At 49.7% G+C, this 16,458-nt stretch overlaps 1 protein-coding gene across 1 annotated transcript in view; it reads left to right on the top strand.

Annotated features, from left to right (window-relative positions):
• LOC112120414 (thyroid adenoma-associated protein homolog) overlaps positions 1–15,521 on the top strand; it is a 40,521-nt gene extending 25,000 nt beyond the window's left edge. Inside the window, exons 20-31 of the mRNA XM_026656916.2 lie at positions 575–679; positions 2,209–2,409; positions 3,889–4,039; positions 5,019–5,265; positions 5,664–5,900; positions 6,553–6,778; positions 7,276–7,482; positions 7,852–8,090; positions 8,994–9,176; positions 10,968–11,234; positions 12,711–12,916; positions 14,153–15,521. Coding sequence (XP_026512701.1) covers positions 575–679; positions 2,209–2,409; positions 3,889–4,039; positions 5,019–5,265; positions 5,664–5,900; positions 6,553–6,778; positions 7,276–7,482; positions 7,852–8,090; positions 8,994–9,176; positions 10,968–11,234; positions 12,711–12,916; positions 14,153–14,424 — 2,541 coding nt within the window. The 3' untranslated portion in view covers positions 14,425–15,521. The remainder of the gene's footprint in view (positions 1–574; positions 680–2,208; positions 2,410–3,888; positions 4,040–5,018; positions 5,266–5,663; positions 5,901–6,552; positions 6,779–7,275; positions 7,483–7,851; positions 8,091–8,993; positions 9,177–10,967; positions 11,235–12,710; positions 12,917–14,152) is intronic.
• The last annotated feature ends 937 nt before the right edge of the window (positions 15,522–16,458 follow it).

Genomic DNA, 16,458 nt, shown 5'->3' with positions numbered 1-16,458 from the left:
CCCAGAACAGCGTCCGACATCCCCTCTCTTCTTCTTCCTGACCTACCTTCCTTGTGTCCCAGCAGTGAACCTGGATCCCTTTGGGTGGATGCAACTGGCCGTGTCACTGTTTCTTGGATAGCGCTATGGGCTCTGTCACTCAGCCTCTGGGCTAGTGCAGGGACTAGACAATGTGCGGTAACCCCAGTGGGGGTTTGATGTATCACGTGAGACAAGCGAGTGGCTCGACTGTCCCTTTTGAACCCACACAGCAGAGAGTGGAGGTTCATAATTAGCTTCACCCACAAAATCCACTTCTCTGCTCCACAAAAATCTTCCGTTTTAATGTTTTATCATGTAGGGCAGGAGCTTTGGCTTAAGCATGGGACTATGAGTCAGGAGCGCCCGATTGCTAATCCTGGCGCTGACACTTAACTGCTGCAGCTTTGACCAAGTCATTACATTTATCTGCTTCTGCTTCCCCATCTGTGAAAAGAGGCGAGTGTCTCCCTCATGGGGCTGCGGTGGGGGTTGATTAGAGAGCAGATGGAAAGCCCTTTGAACCTGCAGAGCCCTGAGTATTCTTCTGTCCTAGGGAGCAGTTGAAGGTTGCAGCATGGGATTCACCAAATTTTGCAGTGCTTTGCTGAACCATCCTCATGCAGAACTGCAGGCAGTGCCAAGAACGATGCTAGCACAGGTATTGCAACCATTTCTTGCTCTAGGCAGCGGGGGGAGAAGGTCATTCAGTTAAAGGTAACTGTTACTTATATTACCAAGGTACCCGAAGACCTCAGTCAGGATCAGGGCACCAGTACGTGTTCAAACACAGGAGAAAACAGCCCCCTTCTGTAAGGGGATACAGACTAATTAACTTTAATCAATTCAGAGTTCTGATTGGCAAATCATTGACCTCTGACCCCTGACTCATGTATTGTTCTGAGCACACACCCATGTGTGTTTGTTTTTAGAGAGGTTTAGAACAGTTGTAAATTTAAGGACCAAAGATCATTGCTGTATTCCCCCAAATCCCTTGCTGGGGCCTTGTACACCCCAAAGGTCTGAGCATCCCTATCACTCCACTGAACCCCTCTTCCCAACCAGCCGACAGCCGAGGACTAAGCAGAATGCCCCTTGGATCATGCTCTCCCCTCTCGGCTGTTCAGTCCCCGTGTACCAACCCTGTACAGTAACTCCTCACTTAAGGTTGTAGTTTATGTTCTTGAAAAATGCGACTTTAAGCGAAACAATGTTAAGCAAATCTAATTTCCCCATAAGAATTAATGTAATGGGGGGGTTAGTTTCCAAGGAAATTTTTTTCACCAGACAAAAAGACCACATTATTTATATATATATATATATATATATATATATACACACACACACACAGTATAAGTTTTAAACAAACAATTTAATACTGGTACACAGTGATGATGGAGGTGGAGGAGTCAGTGTGGGATATTTCCCTTACTGCTAAATGATGAACTAGCAATTGGCTGAGCCCTCAAGGGTTAACTCTCTCACTCTGCAAGGCAGCAGGAATGGAGGGAGATATGCGCATTTCCCCTTTAAGTACAGGGCCAGCTTGCTGAGACCGAAGCTGCTGCAAGCTCCCGCCATCCTGAGCCTTGGTGTCCCCCCCTGCTCTATGGAAGCTGGGGTGAGCAGGGGGGAGGGGGACACCTCCCGACATTATCCCCCCCCTCTTTCTTCCCTCCCCCCCGCACAGCAAGCAGGAGTCTCGGGGAGCAGTTCCAAGGCAGAGGGCAGGAGCAGCACATGGCAGTGGGGGGGAGGGACAACTGCAATTGCTAGCCTGCTGAGCAGCTGCTTCACAGGGAACTTAGGGGAGCGGGGAGCTGATGGGGGGGGGCCTGCTGGTCCACCCTGGTTCCAAGCCCCCACCAGCGAGTTGCAACGGGCTGCTCTTTCTGCAAGCAGTAGACAAAGCAGGCAGCTGCCAAACGAGGTTAGAAGGGAGCATTGCACAACTTTAAATGAGCATGTTCCCTAATTGATCAGCAAGGTAACAACGTTAACCGGGACGACTAAGTGAGGAGTTACTGTATCACGCCCAGCACTTATAGAACAAACATGGGCGTTGGATGTTTACCAGCAGTATGAGTGCAGGCCCGGGAGCTAAGAGCTCCTAAACTGCAATCCCAGTCTGACCACCACAAGGTGTAATCTCAGCCACATACAACTTCCTGGGCTGGTTTTGTTTCTCAGGGTTTGGAATTGTTAAGTGGCCCCAGGAGCAGCTCCATTACCCGCAGGGCAGCCGGCTTCCCCATGCTCTTCCTGTGTATTGTCGGTGGGGAGGATCCCTCCAAGGCGCGCCCTCTGCTAGCACATTGCATCCAGACTTCACTGGCCTTGGCCAACACGCCTCTCCCGCAGAACTGGGACCAGACGCTGGACCTCCCTCAGGTAAGAGGCCTGAGCGCCGAGCAGTTCAGCTCCCACATTAGTGGATGATATTCAGCAGACGAGACCTGCCTCCTGGTTAGCCAGGCAGGCTGCCTCCTGAATCCCGGCCAGTGGTGCTGCTGAGCGAGCACCCTGCCCTCCGAACGCGGCTGGGGTCACCGTGCTGCCTGCAGCGCCGTCTCTCAGAGGAGACCAAACCCACAAGCAAGCCACTTGTGCCCACTCCAGGAGTCCTGCTGGTTTTCACTATTGTAGAGCTGTTTGCCGCAGCGTCACACCCACTTACCTTCCCTGGCCGATCCAATTGAGGAAGACTGCTTTCTTTTCACTGCCCCGAACGATTGCCTAGTGTTTGCTGTGTCCCCGCCCCCCCAGAAGTGACCCATGTGCATTCTGTGTAGTACGTCAAGCTCCTTTGCAATGAAAGCTGCTCTGAGTGGGAAATAACTGCGACACTTCTGGGGGGGGTACCCAGGGCTGCAAGGCACCTCGCTACCACCTGCCCTTAGCGTGAGGAAGCCATATCTGTGAGGGGTCAGTTCACAAACTCCACCAGCCACAGGCAACACAAGCACTCCCCCCCCTCAGCCCACGCAGGCTTCATGGTCCCTCTCCACGTAAGGAATAGGCACATGCAGCCCCTGAGCCCTCCAGGCTTCCCCCGGAAGAGTCCAGCCCGTATTCTACTGCACGCTCCCCGCATTCACAGATCCACCACTCCCAAAGGCACAGTACACACCTCAGAACCACCGCTCCACTCAACTGACAGCACTTGGATTAGTGAAACCAAGTAAAAGTTTATTTAACAAAGACCGGAGAAGAAGCAGACAGAATTAATGGGAACAAATGGTTACATATAAAATAAAATCATAACATGCTTTCTAGAGCCTAAACTTAACAAGACATTCCCCTGTCTCATAAGGTCACTCACCCAAAGTCTCTCTTCTCATCAGAGCCAGACCAGCTGTGATCCTTCGTTCATACGACAAGCCAGCTGGCAGCTTGACCCCTCAGTGAAGGATACCTGGGCATACCTTTGTATCCCCAGATATAGTTCCAGCCATCCATTGTCATCACTTGTAAACAGGGAACCTCCTGCTGCTTGTTTTTTTCCTGCAGAGAATCTCCCATGGAGATTTCACAATCTCTTGATTAGCACTGCGGTCAGTCTGTAAACAGACAGCTGTTGTGAAGTATACAGTACTCAATTTACATATAGCCGGACAGGTGGAGAAGCAGCTCCCACCTGAAGAGAAAAACACACACACACACACACACACACAACCTTACATATTATCCGTACAAACACGTCACAGTGATTATGACGATCAGCGTGACACAGGCTTTCACTAGAGACCTTACCAGACGCCCTTTGATGAACGATTCTGTGGAGACCAGACCCAGGGCACTGCCTTCTGCCAGTGGGCACCAAGATGTCCCTGGGCCACCACGGTGCTCTTTGTTGTGTGTTCTCTGCAGGTCTCCGCCTTGCACGTGCTGCAGACACTGGTGCGTGGCTCCGGCCTAGGAACGGCGCTGCTGCAGTATGTCACGCCTATGATGGCTCTGCTTCTGAAGGCACTAGGCTCGTCTAGCTGGGCCATGAGAAACGCAGCCATCCAGCTCTTCAGTGAGTAACAGCTGCTTATTCCTAGCAGTGCCGTGGGGTGCACACACGGGTGTCCTTCCATCCGTCAACCTCCATAGGAGCAAGGCCATTGCTCTGCTCAGTGTCCGGCCCTGAGTGCCCTCGGAATGGAACAGGAAGCAAGACGAGCACGTCAGAAGCGCTGCTGTGAATAACAGCGGTGGGGAGGAGGGAGGAGACAGTGTTGTACGGTTTGCAAAACGTGTCCTCCAGTCTGTGGTGAGTCTTAACAGGCTAATTCCTGTATTTGTTAGAGTCCCAGATTAGGCCAGCGCTGGGCTACTTCAGGAATGCTCCGCTTACCAGGTCTGCTAGCCGCTTCCTTTGCTATTTAGGGTAGCTGTTCCTTAAAGGGTCTAAGAAGAATGTTTTATACAGAATCCCACCCCCACAAAGCATTTTCCAAACTGCGCTCAAGGGATGGCCTCAAGCAAAACCCCAGGTCTGACCTTTGGGGCAGTCCCAGTCAGGATCTAAATTCTGACTTGTCTCCATCTCTCCCATTACACACAGCGTCAATGAAATGCAGCCAACTCTGGGGTGGAGGGTGGCTCAGCATGAGAGCGAGTGGAGTGGGAGATGCTGGACAAGGGCCCGAGACAAACCCCAGCAAACAGGCCACAGCATCTTTAATGCCCTGCAGAGCAGGGAGGACCTGCTTTTCGGAGTCTCTTTTGAGAGCGCCCCCCCGTCGAGTAAATTGCATGGGTCTCCATCTCCCTGCCTGGGAAGGTCGAATGACTGAGCCAGCTCTGCTAGGATTTGAGGCAGGGTCCAAGGAGAGACGTCAGGAAGTCTCCGTGCTCAAACCACTAATATGTTTCCTCTGCCTAAACACGGCTCTGGTGGACTTGCTGTTCATGCTGAAGCGCAGGGCAGAGTACATGGGTAGCTGGTTCATCCCTGCCATGTGCCAATGGCCGTGGTTCCTGATGCCCTTCCCCCACTTGTTTTCTTTCAGGCGCCCTCACAGCTCGGGTGCTGGGTCCGAAGCGGAGCCGGGACGATAGCTGCGCTCAGGACGGGGTGAGCCCTCAGGCGTTCTTCAGCCGCTACCCGCAGCTGAGGGAGATCCTGCTGGGAGAGCTGCACTCAGCTCTGGAGACGGCAGGAGAGCCGGAGGGAGGGAGGTTTCACCTCTGCCCCTCGCTCCACGCCATCCTCACGCTCTTGGCAAAACTCCAACCCGGGGCAGATGGACTGAGCAGGTAGAGAAAATGGGGAGGAGGCCACCCCATGGGCAGGTGGCAGGGTGTAGGCTGGGGGTCCACGCAGGGGCACTGCTACCTATGGCCTGCGTGAGGCTGACAGCCTGCCAGAGCCAACGGCATCAGCCGCCTTCTGCAGAGGGGGAGGGTCCCTGCCCTCATCTGGGTCACTCGCGTCCTGGCAGAGGATGGGCTGCGCGATGGTGGGACGCTGCAGTGGCACTGCTGGTCCTGAGGGCTCAGAGGCCCCGTGGAGCTGACATGCAGAGCCGAGACATGCTCTCGAGCGGCCGTGGTCCTTTTCTAGCCCTTTCCGTTCAGCTCCGTTTAGCAGGGACGTAGACCAGCAGCAGGATAATCTTTGCTTTGTTTCCCGCTCTGCACTGCTCGCTCTGCAGTGTCTCCACTTGCTTCCTGGAGCCCTTGCTTCAGCTTGCAGGAAACCCCATCTACGCTGTGCGAGTCATGGCAGCCAAGGCCCTGGTCCCTGTTGTCCCTACAGCTGAATACGGGAAGATCCTGCTGCGACTGGCTGGGGACTTAGCTAAGCAAGGCGGTGTCCTATCCCACAACACACTGCATGGGCGTCTGCTGCAGATACGGGCTCTGCTGGCTTACGCTGCAGACACGAACTGGTGAGTGGGTTTCTAAGTGCTGTTCCCTTACTCCCTTTCTGTTTTCACGGCAGCAAGGCATGACCTCAGAGCCAAACTCCAAAGCCAGGGGTGTAATGTGAGCAGCCTGGCAAGGAATGCCGAGGCAAACGCTGAAATTAACCTAGGAATGTTGCTTCCCAGCTGAGTGGCAGAGCAGTGGCTCCATCACAGACTCACCAGCTGACTCGCTTCCTGTGCTTATGGCAATCCTGCCTTTTGTTATCGAAGGGGCAAGAAATAAGGACTCTGCATGGAGCCCTGCTGGCTGCTTCATGGAGTGCCAGGGACAATGCAGAAGGATGTACACTGACCTCATGTTCTGTTTGGTTGCAGGGGTGGGGGAAAGGTTCCATCACACACCCTAGAAACAGGAGGAAAGAGCCCAATGACGCCATCATAAGACAGGATACAGGGTGGTCTAATAGCGACTGACCTTCCCAGCCTTTATCAATGCAGTACCCTGTCCCCTTCCAAGAAACAGAATTGTAATGCATGGCTCTGCAGAGGGAACTGGGCCAGCACCTTTCAAAGAGACAAGCTAACGCTCCTGCATCCAAGGTGGCTAGTAACAGCTAACCCATAACTATTGTTACTGGTACCTCGCTAAGTAAACTCTGACGTTTCCTTTCAGTTTGTCACCAGATGCCATGCTGTCTGTGGCTCACCAGATGGAAGGCCAGTTCTGGTTGGTCACCCCTGCACAGCAGTGCCCTCTGATTCGCTCAGCCTACCTCCAAGTCATCTCCCTGTTGGTTGGGAGCTGCACCCAGGGTTTTGCAAAGCGTTTTCGAGAGGTTGTGAGCAGTGAACTGGACAGCCTCGGGCCAGGACAGAAGGCAAGATCTTCCGAGCTCCAGGTATTTGCCTCTCCTGAGGATGTGTTCATTGTGGCTCACTGGGGCCTCAAACAGCTCAAGGAGAAGGAATATGCAGCAGGAAGATGCTACCAGTCAAGCTGCAAACACAATGGACCATTGTAAACTCTCTGCTGGGTCTGGAGGACAGGATAGGGATGAGGAGCAGTCATTCTCGCAGTGGGATCCTTTGAGGCTTAACCAGTTGGTGTTTGTAAAGTGCTTGGAGCAGGAGAGGAATGCTCTCGGATTTAAAAAGTCTCTGGTGCTCTTACAAAAATGGTGAATGGCCTTTAACCTCGAGCATCTCTGCTGAAGGGGAAAATGTAGGTTAAATTTAGTTCTCCAGCTATTTCACTTTTATTCAATGTGCTAGCAGTGGGCATGTAGTGTCGGGCACTCATCCAAACTTGGCCCACATCAAGGGGATCTTGTCCCTGTCTGGAAAGCAAAGCCTTTCATGGAGCAGCATATAAGCAGCTGTTCTGGTTTTCTTGCAGGTGGGCTCCGCTGTGTTCCATCAAGTTATCACCCACTTCCTCTGCAAGGAGGCAGCAAGCCTGGCTGGGGCTGAGAGAGTTGGTGCCGTTTGCTTGCTCCTCCAAGGGGCAGATATTGATATACAATCAGCCATCCTGACGTGGGTGATTGAAGGGGAGGAAGAAAGAAGCAAGGACTTAGAGAAGAGTCTCCAGCTGACGTTACTGGTAAGGCAAGGCTCCATAGAGATTTTAAATCAGAGCGAACGCTCAGGAGCTGTCCAGTCCTAACACCCCCACATTGTGAAACAGATCGTGCCTTTCTGAGCTCTCATTCGGATGAGCTTGGCTAGTTAGGTGTTCCCAGAAATCACTGTGCTGAGGCCATTCACTTACCGTATGCCTTTCCCCGCACATCCTAATGGGAGTTTGAACCCAAGTCTCTAGAGGTGAGTAGCTAGAGCGTTTAATCCACCACACTTCCACAGCTGCAGTTTAGCTTTAGAAGTGTCATTGCTCATCCCGAATTGAAAGGACTTTTTCCCGAGAGGGACAGTGATTCCTTATTTCTCTGGGAACTTTCCCTTTCTTCATCAGGAGAACCTAAAGTCAGTGCTACAAGGTCGGAGGGACAAAGAGTTCTTGAAGTTATACCTGGAGGCTTTGGTGCATCTGTGCCGCAATCCTTCATCCCAGGCCCAGGATGTTTTCCATAAACTCTTGGGTCCTGCAGCAGCATGTGTGGATGTCCTGCTATCTATGGTGGAAACAGAGTCTCCTGGCCCAGACCTCCTCTTCCAGGCACTCTCTGTGATTAGCTTGCTCTTTGTCCTGGGGTAAGTAGAGTCTTATTCTCCTGTACCCTCCCTCTAATTCTCTGATGGGCCATAGACGTCAATAAGAGTTTTGCCCTGGGTTCGGTAGGAGCAGCACTGAGCCCTACAACAGCAGACACTTTTTTGGCATTGCCTATATAATATATTCAGGTTTGTGCTTCTGTCCTGGCTTTTTTCCTCTTGCTCTTACTTGGTTGGCATTGAATTTTATTGGAGGCATGTGCCCTTCCACGATACCGATTTAACTGGCGCCGCATTCAAGCTCTGCCCTGCATGGTAGGTGGTCTGATACCAATTTACTCCACTCCCCGAGAAAGCGAGGAGACAGATCACTTGCAGCTGAACAGGAGCTGGAGTTACATGCCTGCAGCGACACGTAGAAACGTAGGGGTGCCAGTTACAGAGGTGTCAATGCAGGAGATAATTGTCCAGTAGGCTGTGTGTCCAAGGAGCCCTGGGGCAGGTACCACCCTAAAATACTGGCAGCTACGGTAATCCTTTTGTGCCTGGTGTAGCATTTGAACTCAAGTGGCCCTGCTTCTTGCGACGCCCAGACCCTGTGCTTGAACGGATGGAGAATAATAGGATGTAACTGCTGTGAGAGGGACAGAACCAGAGGTGCTACTGCTTCTCCCCCGTGTTCTGCAGAGACCCATGACCCTTCGCTGCAGGCCCTGGTATACTTTAGTGCATCTTGATTTCGTTTTTGCATTGGACATCAACAAATGCGCCAGTGTCAAAGGATTTATGGCAGCTTCACTAGTCTGGTGCAGTGACATGGGTCTGGCTTATTGAAAAGGGAGAATTCTGTGTTGGGGCAGTCAGCTGAGTGCCCGTGTCTGATGAAGCCAGAAGGAATGACCTGACTTTGACATTCCTTCTCTCTCACTCGTCCTGTGACAGTTCCAAGCTTCGGGATTATCCCCTGCTTGAGCGATGGTGTGTGATGCTGGAAAGATGCAGCAGATCCATTTCTTCGGAGGTGCTGAGACTGGCGGCAGCAAGGTCTCTCAAGCTGGCAGGAGCAGACGTGGTTCTGAGTGCCTTGGAAGCCTCCTGCCCATCCCTGCTGTCGGTGGCTGTGCGGTATGTAGCTGACACTTAAGTTGAGGCCAGAAGGGACCCAGCAGATCATCTCGTCAGACCTCTCACACCTCGCATCACAGGCCACCACCACCGCCTCCCGCACACTGATCCCAACCACTGAAATGAGACCAAAGTATTCCAGCCCTCAGGGAACTAGAGTATTATGTGCCACAGGCAGAGAGTAGGAGGGGTTGCAGTGCACCAGTGCCTGAGGCCCCCCCAACAGCAGGAAATGATTCAATGAGATACACCCACGTAATCCTGGTAACTGACCCGCACCCATCCGCTGCAGAAGAAGGCGAAAACTCTGCCAACCCAGAATACCCTGGAGGGGAAAATCTCTACCTGACCCCTGCAGGTGGCCAGCTGAAACCCTGAAGCATGAACTTTTAGGTCCGTATGACGTACACCAGAAATGGGCTTCAGGGCTGCTGAGCCTTAACCCCTACCAGCACAAGCGACCCCGTCATACAGTCACACTAAAAAAATGGATCCAGCTCTCTCTTGAAGCTAATTGTTTGCCCCCACAACGCCTATGGGAAGGCTGTTCCAGAACCTCATCCCTCTGATGGTTAGAAACCTTCTTCTAATTTCCAGCCTGAATTTGTTCATGGCCAGTTTATATCCATTTGTTCTTGTGCCAACATTGTCCTGTAGATTAAATAGCTCTTCACCCTCCCTGCTATTTACCCCCTCATGTATGTGGGGGTAAATATCATCCATCCTTATTCTCTTGTTGTTTATATAACTAAAAAACCTCATATTTATTTATTCATTTCCTGGCAAGAGCTAATTCAGCTTGACTTTGAGCAATACTTGTGGCATGAAAGTCAGGTTTCTTCATGGTCATTGCCAATACACATTTCCAGTACTGCTCCAGCATCCAAAATCCCAGTTTCTGGCCCTAAAGGTTAATAACTTGCCTATTGAATAGAAGACTTGCACTAGGAAAACCGCACTGAAGAATATTAAAGGGGACATTGCCAAGTTACAAGTCACATTTTTAAAAACAAGATGCTGTTACCTGTGCTGCTGCTGCTAACACCTGAACGCCTCAGCTCCTTCTCGCTATAAGTACTGTTTATTTACTCTGCATTTCACTCAGCCTGGACAATGAAAATGAACTCGTCAGTTTCATTTTCTGGCCCTCATGCAGGATAACTCAACTCTGCAATATTCCAGTTGCAGACACAACATAGGAATATTTAAATTTAAACAAAAGACTTGTAAGCTGGAGTTTAAATAAAAATACTGGAAACGTTTCTGTTGACCTAAGGGTTTGTAAAACAATATTTTTTTAAACAAAATGTAAATGTTGGGTCCAGCTCTCCCCAACAGTGTCCTCATGAAAAGCCTCAATATAATATTGGATGGGGCACTTTGCACTGATGAACAGAGACAGGCTGACTGTGACAATATCCTCAAGTACTCCATAACCTTGTATGTCACTTTACAAAAGAGAAAAGAGAATCTTTGTTAAACATTACCAGGATGTAGCTAGTTTCCATCTGACCATTCTGCTGGTATATTTCCCCCTTTCCCCTAGCCTCCATCTATTAGCTTTGTCTCTTTCAACTGTAAGCTCATGGGGGCAGGGCCTTTCATGTATGTAACACCTGACACATTGCAAGCACTACCAGAAACAAGTAATGATGATATTGACCATCCAAGTTTCCTGTTAGTTACAACCTGTGTAAGATTATCCCCTGGCATTGTAGTTAGATAGCTTAGAAATGCTCCGGATAGCACCATATGCTACTAAAATGAAGTCTGCTTTCTTTTTCCACTCAGTGTGATGGACATGGGCATTTACCTGCTACAAGATGAGGATCAGGAAGTACGGCGTGAAGCCTCTGTCTTCGCTAGCCTTGTTCAGCACGTGTCGGGAGCGCAGCCTAAAGATAGTTGTGTCTTCATCCAGGGTAACAGAGGGCTGGTGTGCCTGCTGCATGTCCTGCTGGAAAAGTTCTGGGGCTGCCAAGAAACCTTTGAGTTTTTGCTACGGCACCTCCCCACACTGGATCTCAGCAACATCTTGACAGAACTGGAGGCCAACAAGTGAGCAGCCAAGATTCTAAAGTGGTGTTAAGGAGACATATACCAGAAATATTTCAGTACCCATCTTCAGCTGTGGCCAAGGGGAGGGCACACTGCAACTCCAGAAGGGATACAAAGATTGCTTTGAGGCTCCCACATCCCACTTTGCACTGGTCCAATATCCCAGTGTATATTAGAGCAGCTGCCTGGCAATAGCCCCAAGGGGCCGGGAGGAGAGCTAGGGATTGTTGTGGCGCAGGAAGATCTGGCCACTCCTAGTTTTCTCCCGGCCATGTCCTCCCCACACTAGCTGCAGACACTAGAAATGGCTTAAGAGTGTCTATGGTTGTTTCATGCCACAGGAGTATACCAATACACTAGAGAGATCCCGCCATGGCTGGTTATGCCAGCAGTGTATTGCAAAGCAGCCACAGTGCAGACTAGGATTGGGAAACCTGTCTTCAAGAACAAAGGCAAATCACAAGAATTCGGTTGCCTCTTAGGAGGGAGCCCAAGTGACCAGCTTGTAAAGGGACAGCTCAGACATGCAAACAGTGATCCCCGTGTGCCGGCAAAGGGCAAGGAGGGGATGCTCCGTCTCCTCGTAGGAGTGAAAAGAGCAAATGCAGCCTGGCTTTGTCTCTGCTTCCAGAGGAAGCCGCTCCAGGTGGTATTCCAGAATAAAAGCCATAGGGACGACTTGTTTTTATAAGGGCAGATTAAAAACTAGGCCCTGCAAAGAAATGATCTGTTTAGGGGTTTCTTTGTTTTTGTTTTTTAAATAAAAATGTCCAGACTGGATGCAAGTGAGGCTGAAAATAGAAGGCAGGGCCTAGTGAGTTCTGTCTCCATCTCTGCCAGAGTCTCACTGTGACATCTGGGGCAGGTAACTTAGTCCACCTACGTTTGAAAATCCTGGCCTAAACTTAAGCATCTAAATCTCTATTCAAGCACCTAAATAAGTGGCCTGATTTTTTATTTATTTATTTTGGAGGTTCTGAGCACCCATAGCTCCCATTGACTTCACTGGTGGTTGCATGTGCTCAGCACCTCTCAAAATCAGGCCACTTACATAGGTGCCTTGCTTTAGGCACTCAAGTTTGAAAATCAGGCCTTTAATCTCTCTGCTTCTCCCTCTGTACAGTGGAGATGACACTTCAGTCTCTCCCAGGGGAGTCGTGTCGATTAAGGAGTTAATGGGGGTACAGTGCTGTAAAACTGTGCTCCATAGATGGGAAACATTATTGTTGCCAGCATCCCAAGGGAACTGTCCCCCACAGAGGGAGGCCTTGAGCCTTTCAATCTGTAAACACCAAATATGTGAAATCCCATCCTTTCTAGTCACCAATACAGAAAGCCCCGTTTGCTCATGCAACACCCATCACTGTGCTATCACAGCTGGTACATAGCGTGACATTGTGCAGAGGTGTTTGGAGGAACAGATCAGTGAATGAGACAAAACGTGGGGTTTATCGTTTGACTTGGCTTCCCTTTCAGAGCCGTCAGTCTGTATAAAGAGGACGAACCCAATGTTTTTGCAGAGCCAGCTGTCTTATCCCGACTGCTGCTCCCCTTCCTCCTTCAGCTGCTGGACAGGGTGCCCGCCTCGACTCAGCTTTGTGACTTCACTCAACGCTGGCTGAAAGCCACCGGACCTAGCATCTTACACAACCTTCAGCACTGCAAGCACTGGTGGAGCCAAGGTACGTAGCTGCACTGGCATCGCATCTAATCCCTTCCCAGTGTCGGCCTTAACACCAAAGCAAAGCTGGTTGCATATATGACACTTGTTCATAAAGCACAAATTTGTTTATATGTAGGACCTGCACTAATTGCCGATCTCTTTAACTAACTATGTGGTGCTAGAATAATTGCTTTAAATAAAGTAAAATGGAAGAAGTAGCACATTACTTCCTGCCATATTGCAACTTCAAAGCTACGTTAAACTTGGGGCTCTTTGAGCTCTGGTCAAGTGAAAAATTCTTTACATTTTTTCAATGTTGTTCTCAGTCAGGTTAATACAATTCACCTGGACTCTAGCCCACGATCCACATGCAGAGAAACCTGCTACATTTAGGTTTGTTTTCCCCCCACAAACCAGCCTCCCTTCAAACAGCAGCAAGATTGAGATGAACAAAACGAAGAGTGCAACAGAAAAGCCAGGGAACAGCCACTATGTTCCATAATTGTCCCTTTGCAGGGTCTGTGCCATCGACTGACAACCCTAACTTGTTTTCTGTATCTTGGCCAAATACACCACATAGTTCAACCAGCTCCTAGTAGCGTATCACGAATAGCGCTTAGAGGTGAAACTGGAGAATGAGAAACAGCTTGGAGGTTTTGGATAACTGGAAATTGCATCCAGAAACCCCCTGATGTTACCTGCATAATAAGCTATTTGCCCTTGGCAAGGGAAACTGCAGTAGAGTCTCTGTACTAGAGCGGTCATGCTGGGGAGGGGCTGGCCGTGCTCCATGCAGCCAAGGTAAGCTGAGGCAAATGCCCAGTGGAGCTGCCTGGCACTTGTGTAAATGAAGAAAACTAAATAACAAACAGAGCTTACCACAGGCTTAAGCACAAGCCCATGTCTGGGCCATGTGCGGACAGGCCAAGTCAGGTGTTCTTGGAATTCACCTGTGCCAGGAACAGAAAAAAGCCAGCAGTCCCTGGTGGGTATTCATGGCTCTGCACCGTCATGCTGCTGCTGGGAGTGCATGTCAAGGCGGCATTGGTTTTTCAGTGACAGCTCAACTCCTGTTGCAGCAGCGTGGTGCTTTATCTGCACTCTGGCATACATGGGAATTTGGCTCGTGGAGAGAATGGGACAGTGAGAACAGGAATATTTGCCCTCTCGTCTGTCTCTATAAATTACTTTTGATGGCCACTGATATCCTCTACACACCCTCACCCTATTAATGCCTTGTTCTGCTCCCTTTTAGAGGCCATTGCACCTTTGCATATGAAAGCTCTGGGGTGTGCAAAGGTGCATGCTGCTGTCACAGCGCTACTGGTGAAGGCTACACTTCTGGCCCACGCTCTGGATGGCCTGGAAAGGACCCACATCAGTGCTTCAGAGATCCACTGCACTTCCCAGGAGCTGAGAAGTGAGCTTGTGCTGGTTCAGGAACTGCTGGCCCAGCATGGAATGGCCCCCACCTTCAGTTTAGACTATGGGATCACAGATACAAGGTTCTCAGTAAGAGCTGTCTGATCATCCTGGGTGGCAGAACTGTGTTGTACTGAGTTACCATGAGCCATTAGCCAAGGGGCAGAGTGTGCTCTCTTCACACTGTGCTTTAGATGTCTGTTCTGAGACACTGCTGGATCTCTGTGCTCACCTTCCTGATTTCTCCTCTGCTGGGAGCCATCCAGAACTGGTTGGTTATTGATGTAACTCAGGTGCTCCCCATTCACCAGCCAGGAAAGGGAATTGGTACACTGTCCTACTACCCGGGATCCAGGCCCCTTTCCCCCTCAGGTTAGCTTGGTTCCTCAGACTTATTTTATCAACCACACATTCTCTGGATCAGGCCAGGAGGTGACAGCTTCCAGCTCTTCATTCAGAGGGCAGCTTTACAAATTACATTACTACCAACATAAAATACCAGTGATGGTCTTAGCCCATGTTTCTGCTCCTCTCTACCTGAAAGGCATGGGCTCCTTGATATGCCCAATATTCTCAGGTCAAGACAGCCTTCCCTGTAATGAGGAGGGTTGGATGCACTACTCCCCGAAGGACCAGAGAGAACACGTCTCGAAGGACAGAGGTCACATCTCAAACTCCGATCCCCCTGCTCACCTGCTCTTATTTCACTGTTTTTTATCAAGGTTCGTGGCTCCTGTTATAAGGAGTCAATAAACATGCTTTTGGCTGAATAAAGTGTTGCTTGGACTTCATCGCTAATAAAGAGTCCTAATTGGGTGTTGCTATTACTCAGTGCTATAAAGCAATCTGGGTGTCTGATTGAAAGGCTTTTCAAATGGAAAATACAGTTAGCAAATGCCCTCTGATTCCTCAAATGTTAGTCTCTGACTCTCAAAGCTTAGTTGCTGCTTCACTTATGGTCTAACTCTAGTCCAAACTGCTGGTACAACAACAATCCCATACCAACAGAGCCTTCCATCTCGTCTCTGTTGAGCACATGCCTCACTGATTCAGCCTCTGTCCCAGAGTTCCTGTCCTTAGAGTACAGAAGAGACCCTTCACATGTCACTCTCCAGTATGATGTAGTGAGAGGGTGGGGAATATGCGCAGGAGCTGATCCCGTCTGAGAGCAGATCACACACACACAGTCAGGGCTGCTACAACTTTCCTTCGCTTCCCCTCTTTGTAGGAACTAAAGTCCCAAGCTGACTGACTCTCTGTCTATCACCGATACTTCAATGAAACATCTAAAGCCTCGTTAGGGAAGTGAACTCAGCTGTGCTAATCACTCCTACAGGACTTAAAACACACAAAGCAACGGCCATGGCAGAAAAGTGTTATTTTCAAAATGTTTTGGAAATAACATTCTTAAAGCCTGGCATTCAGATTAAGAGCTTGACATTTTAGTTTTAGGCCATTTCAAACGAGAAATAAGATACAGAACTCAAAGGAACCTCCTGGGTCGTCAAGTCCAGTCTCCTGCTGTCACAGGTAACCCCATCACTTCACTTCCCAACTCCTTTACCTGTTTATAAAGGGTCCAATGTGCCCACAATTCCATTCATAAAATACAAGCCCAGTCATAAACTGATCAAGCCCCATCTTAAAACTAGTTAGATTTGTTCCCCCCCCCCCCCCAGCTATTGGGAGGCCACTCCAGAACTTCGCACTTCTGATGGTTAGAAACCTTTGTCTCATTGCCAGCCTAAGTTTATTCATGGCCAGCTTCTACCCTTTTGTTCTTGTGCCAACATTGCTCTCTACTTTAAATAGCTCTTCACCGTCCCTGGTGTTTACCCTCCTCATGTATTTATTCCTGAAATTCAGTGTTGATAAATGCAAAGTAATGCACATTGGAAAACATAATCCCAACTATACATATAAAATGATGTGGTCTAAATTAGCTGTTACCACTCAAGAAAGCGACCTTGGAGTCATTGTGGATAGTTCTCTGAAAACATCCACTCAATGTGCAGAGGCAGTCAAAAAAGCTAACAAAATGTTGGGAATCGTTAAGAAAGGGATAGATAAGACAGAAAATATCATATTGCCTCTATATAAATCCGTGATACGCCCACATCTTGAATACTGCGTGCAGAT

This window comes from Terrapene carolina, unplaced genomic scaffold (genome assembly GCF_002925995.2).
Source record: "Terrapene carolina triunguis isolate 2854851 unplaced genomic scaffold, T_m_triunguis-2.0 Scaffold234, whole genome shotgun sequence".
NCBI classification, from domain to species: domain Eukaryota; kingdom Metazoa; phylum Chordata; order Testudines; family Emydidae; genus Terrapene; species Terrapene triunguis.
Note: the sequence above shows the minus strand (reverse complement) of the source record. Positions and strands in the feature narration are given on the sequence as shown.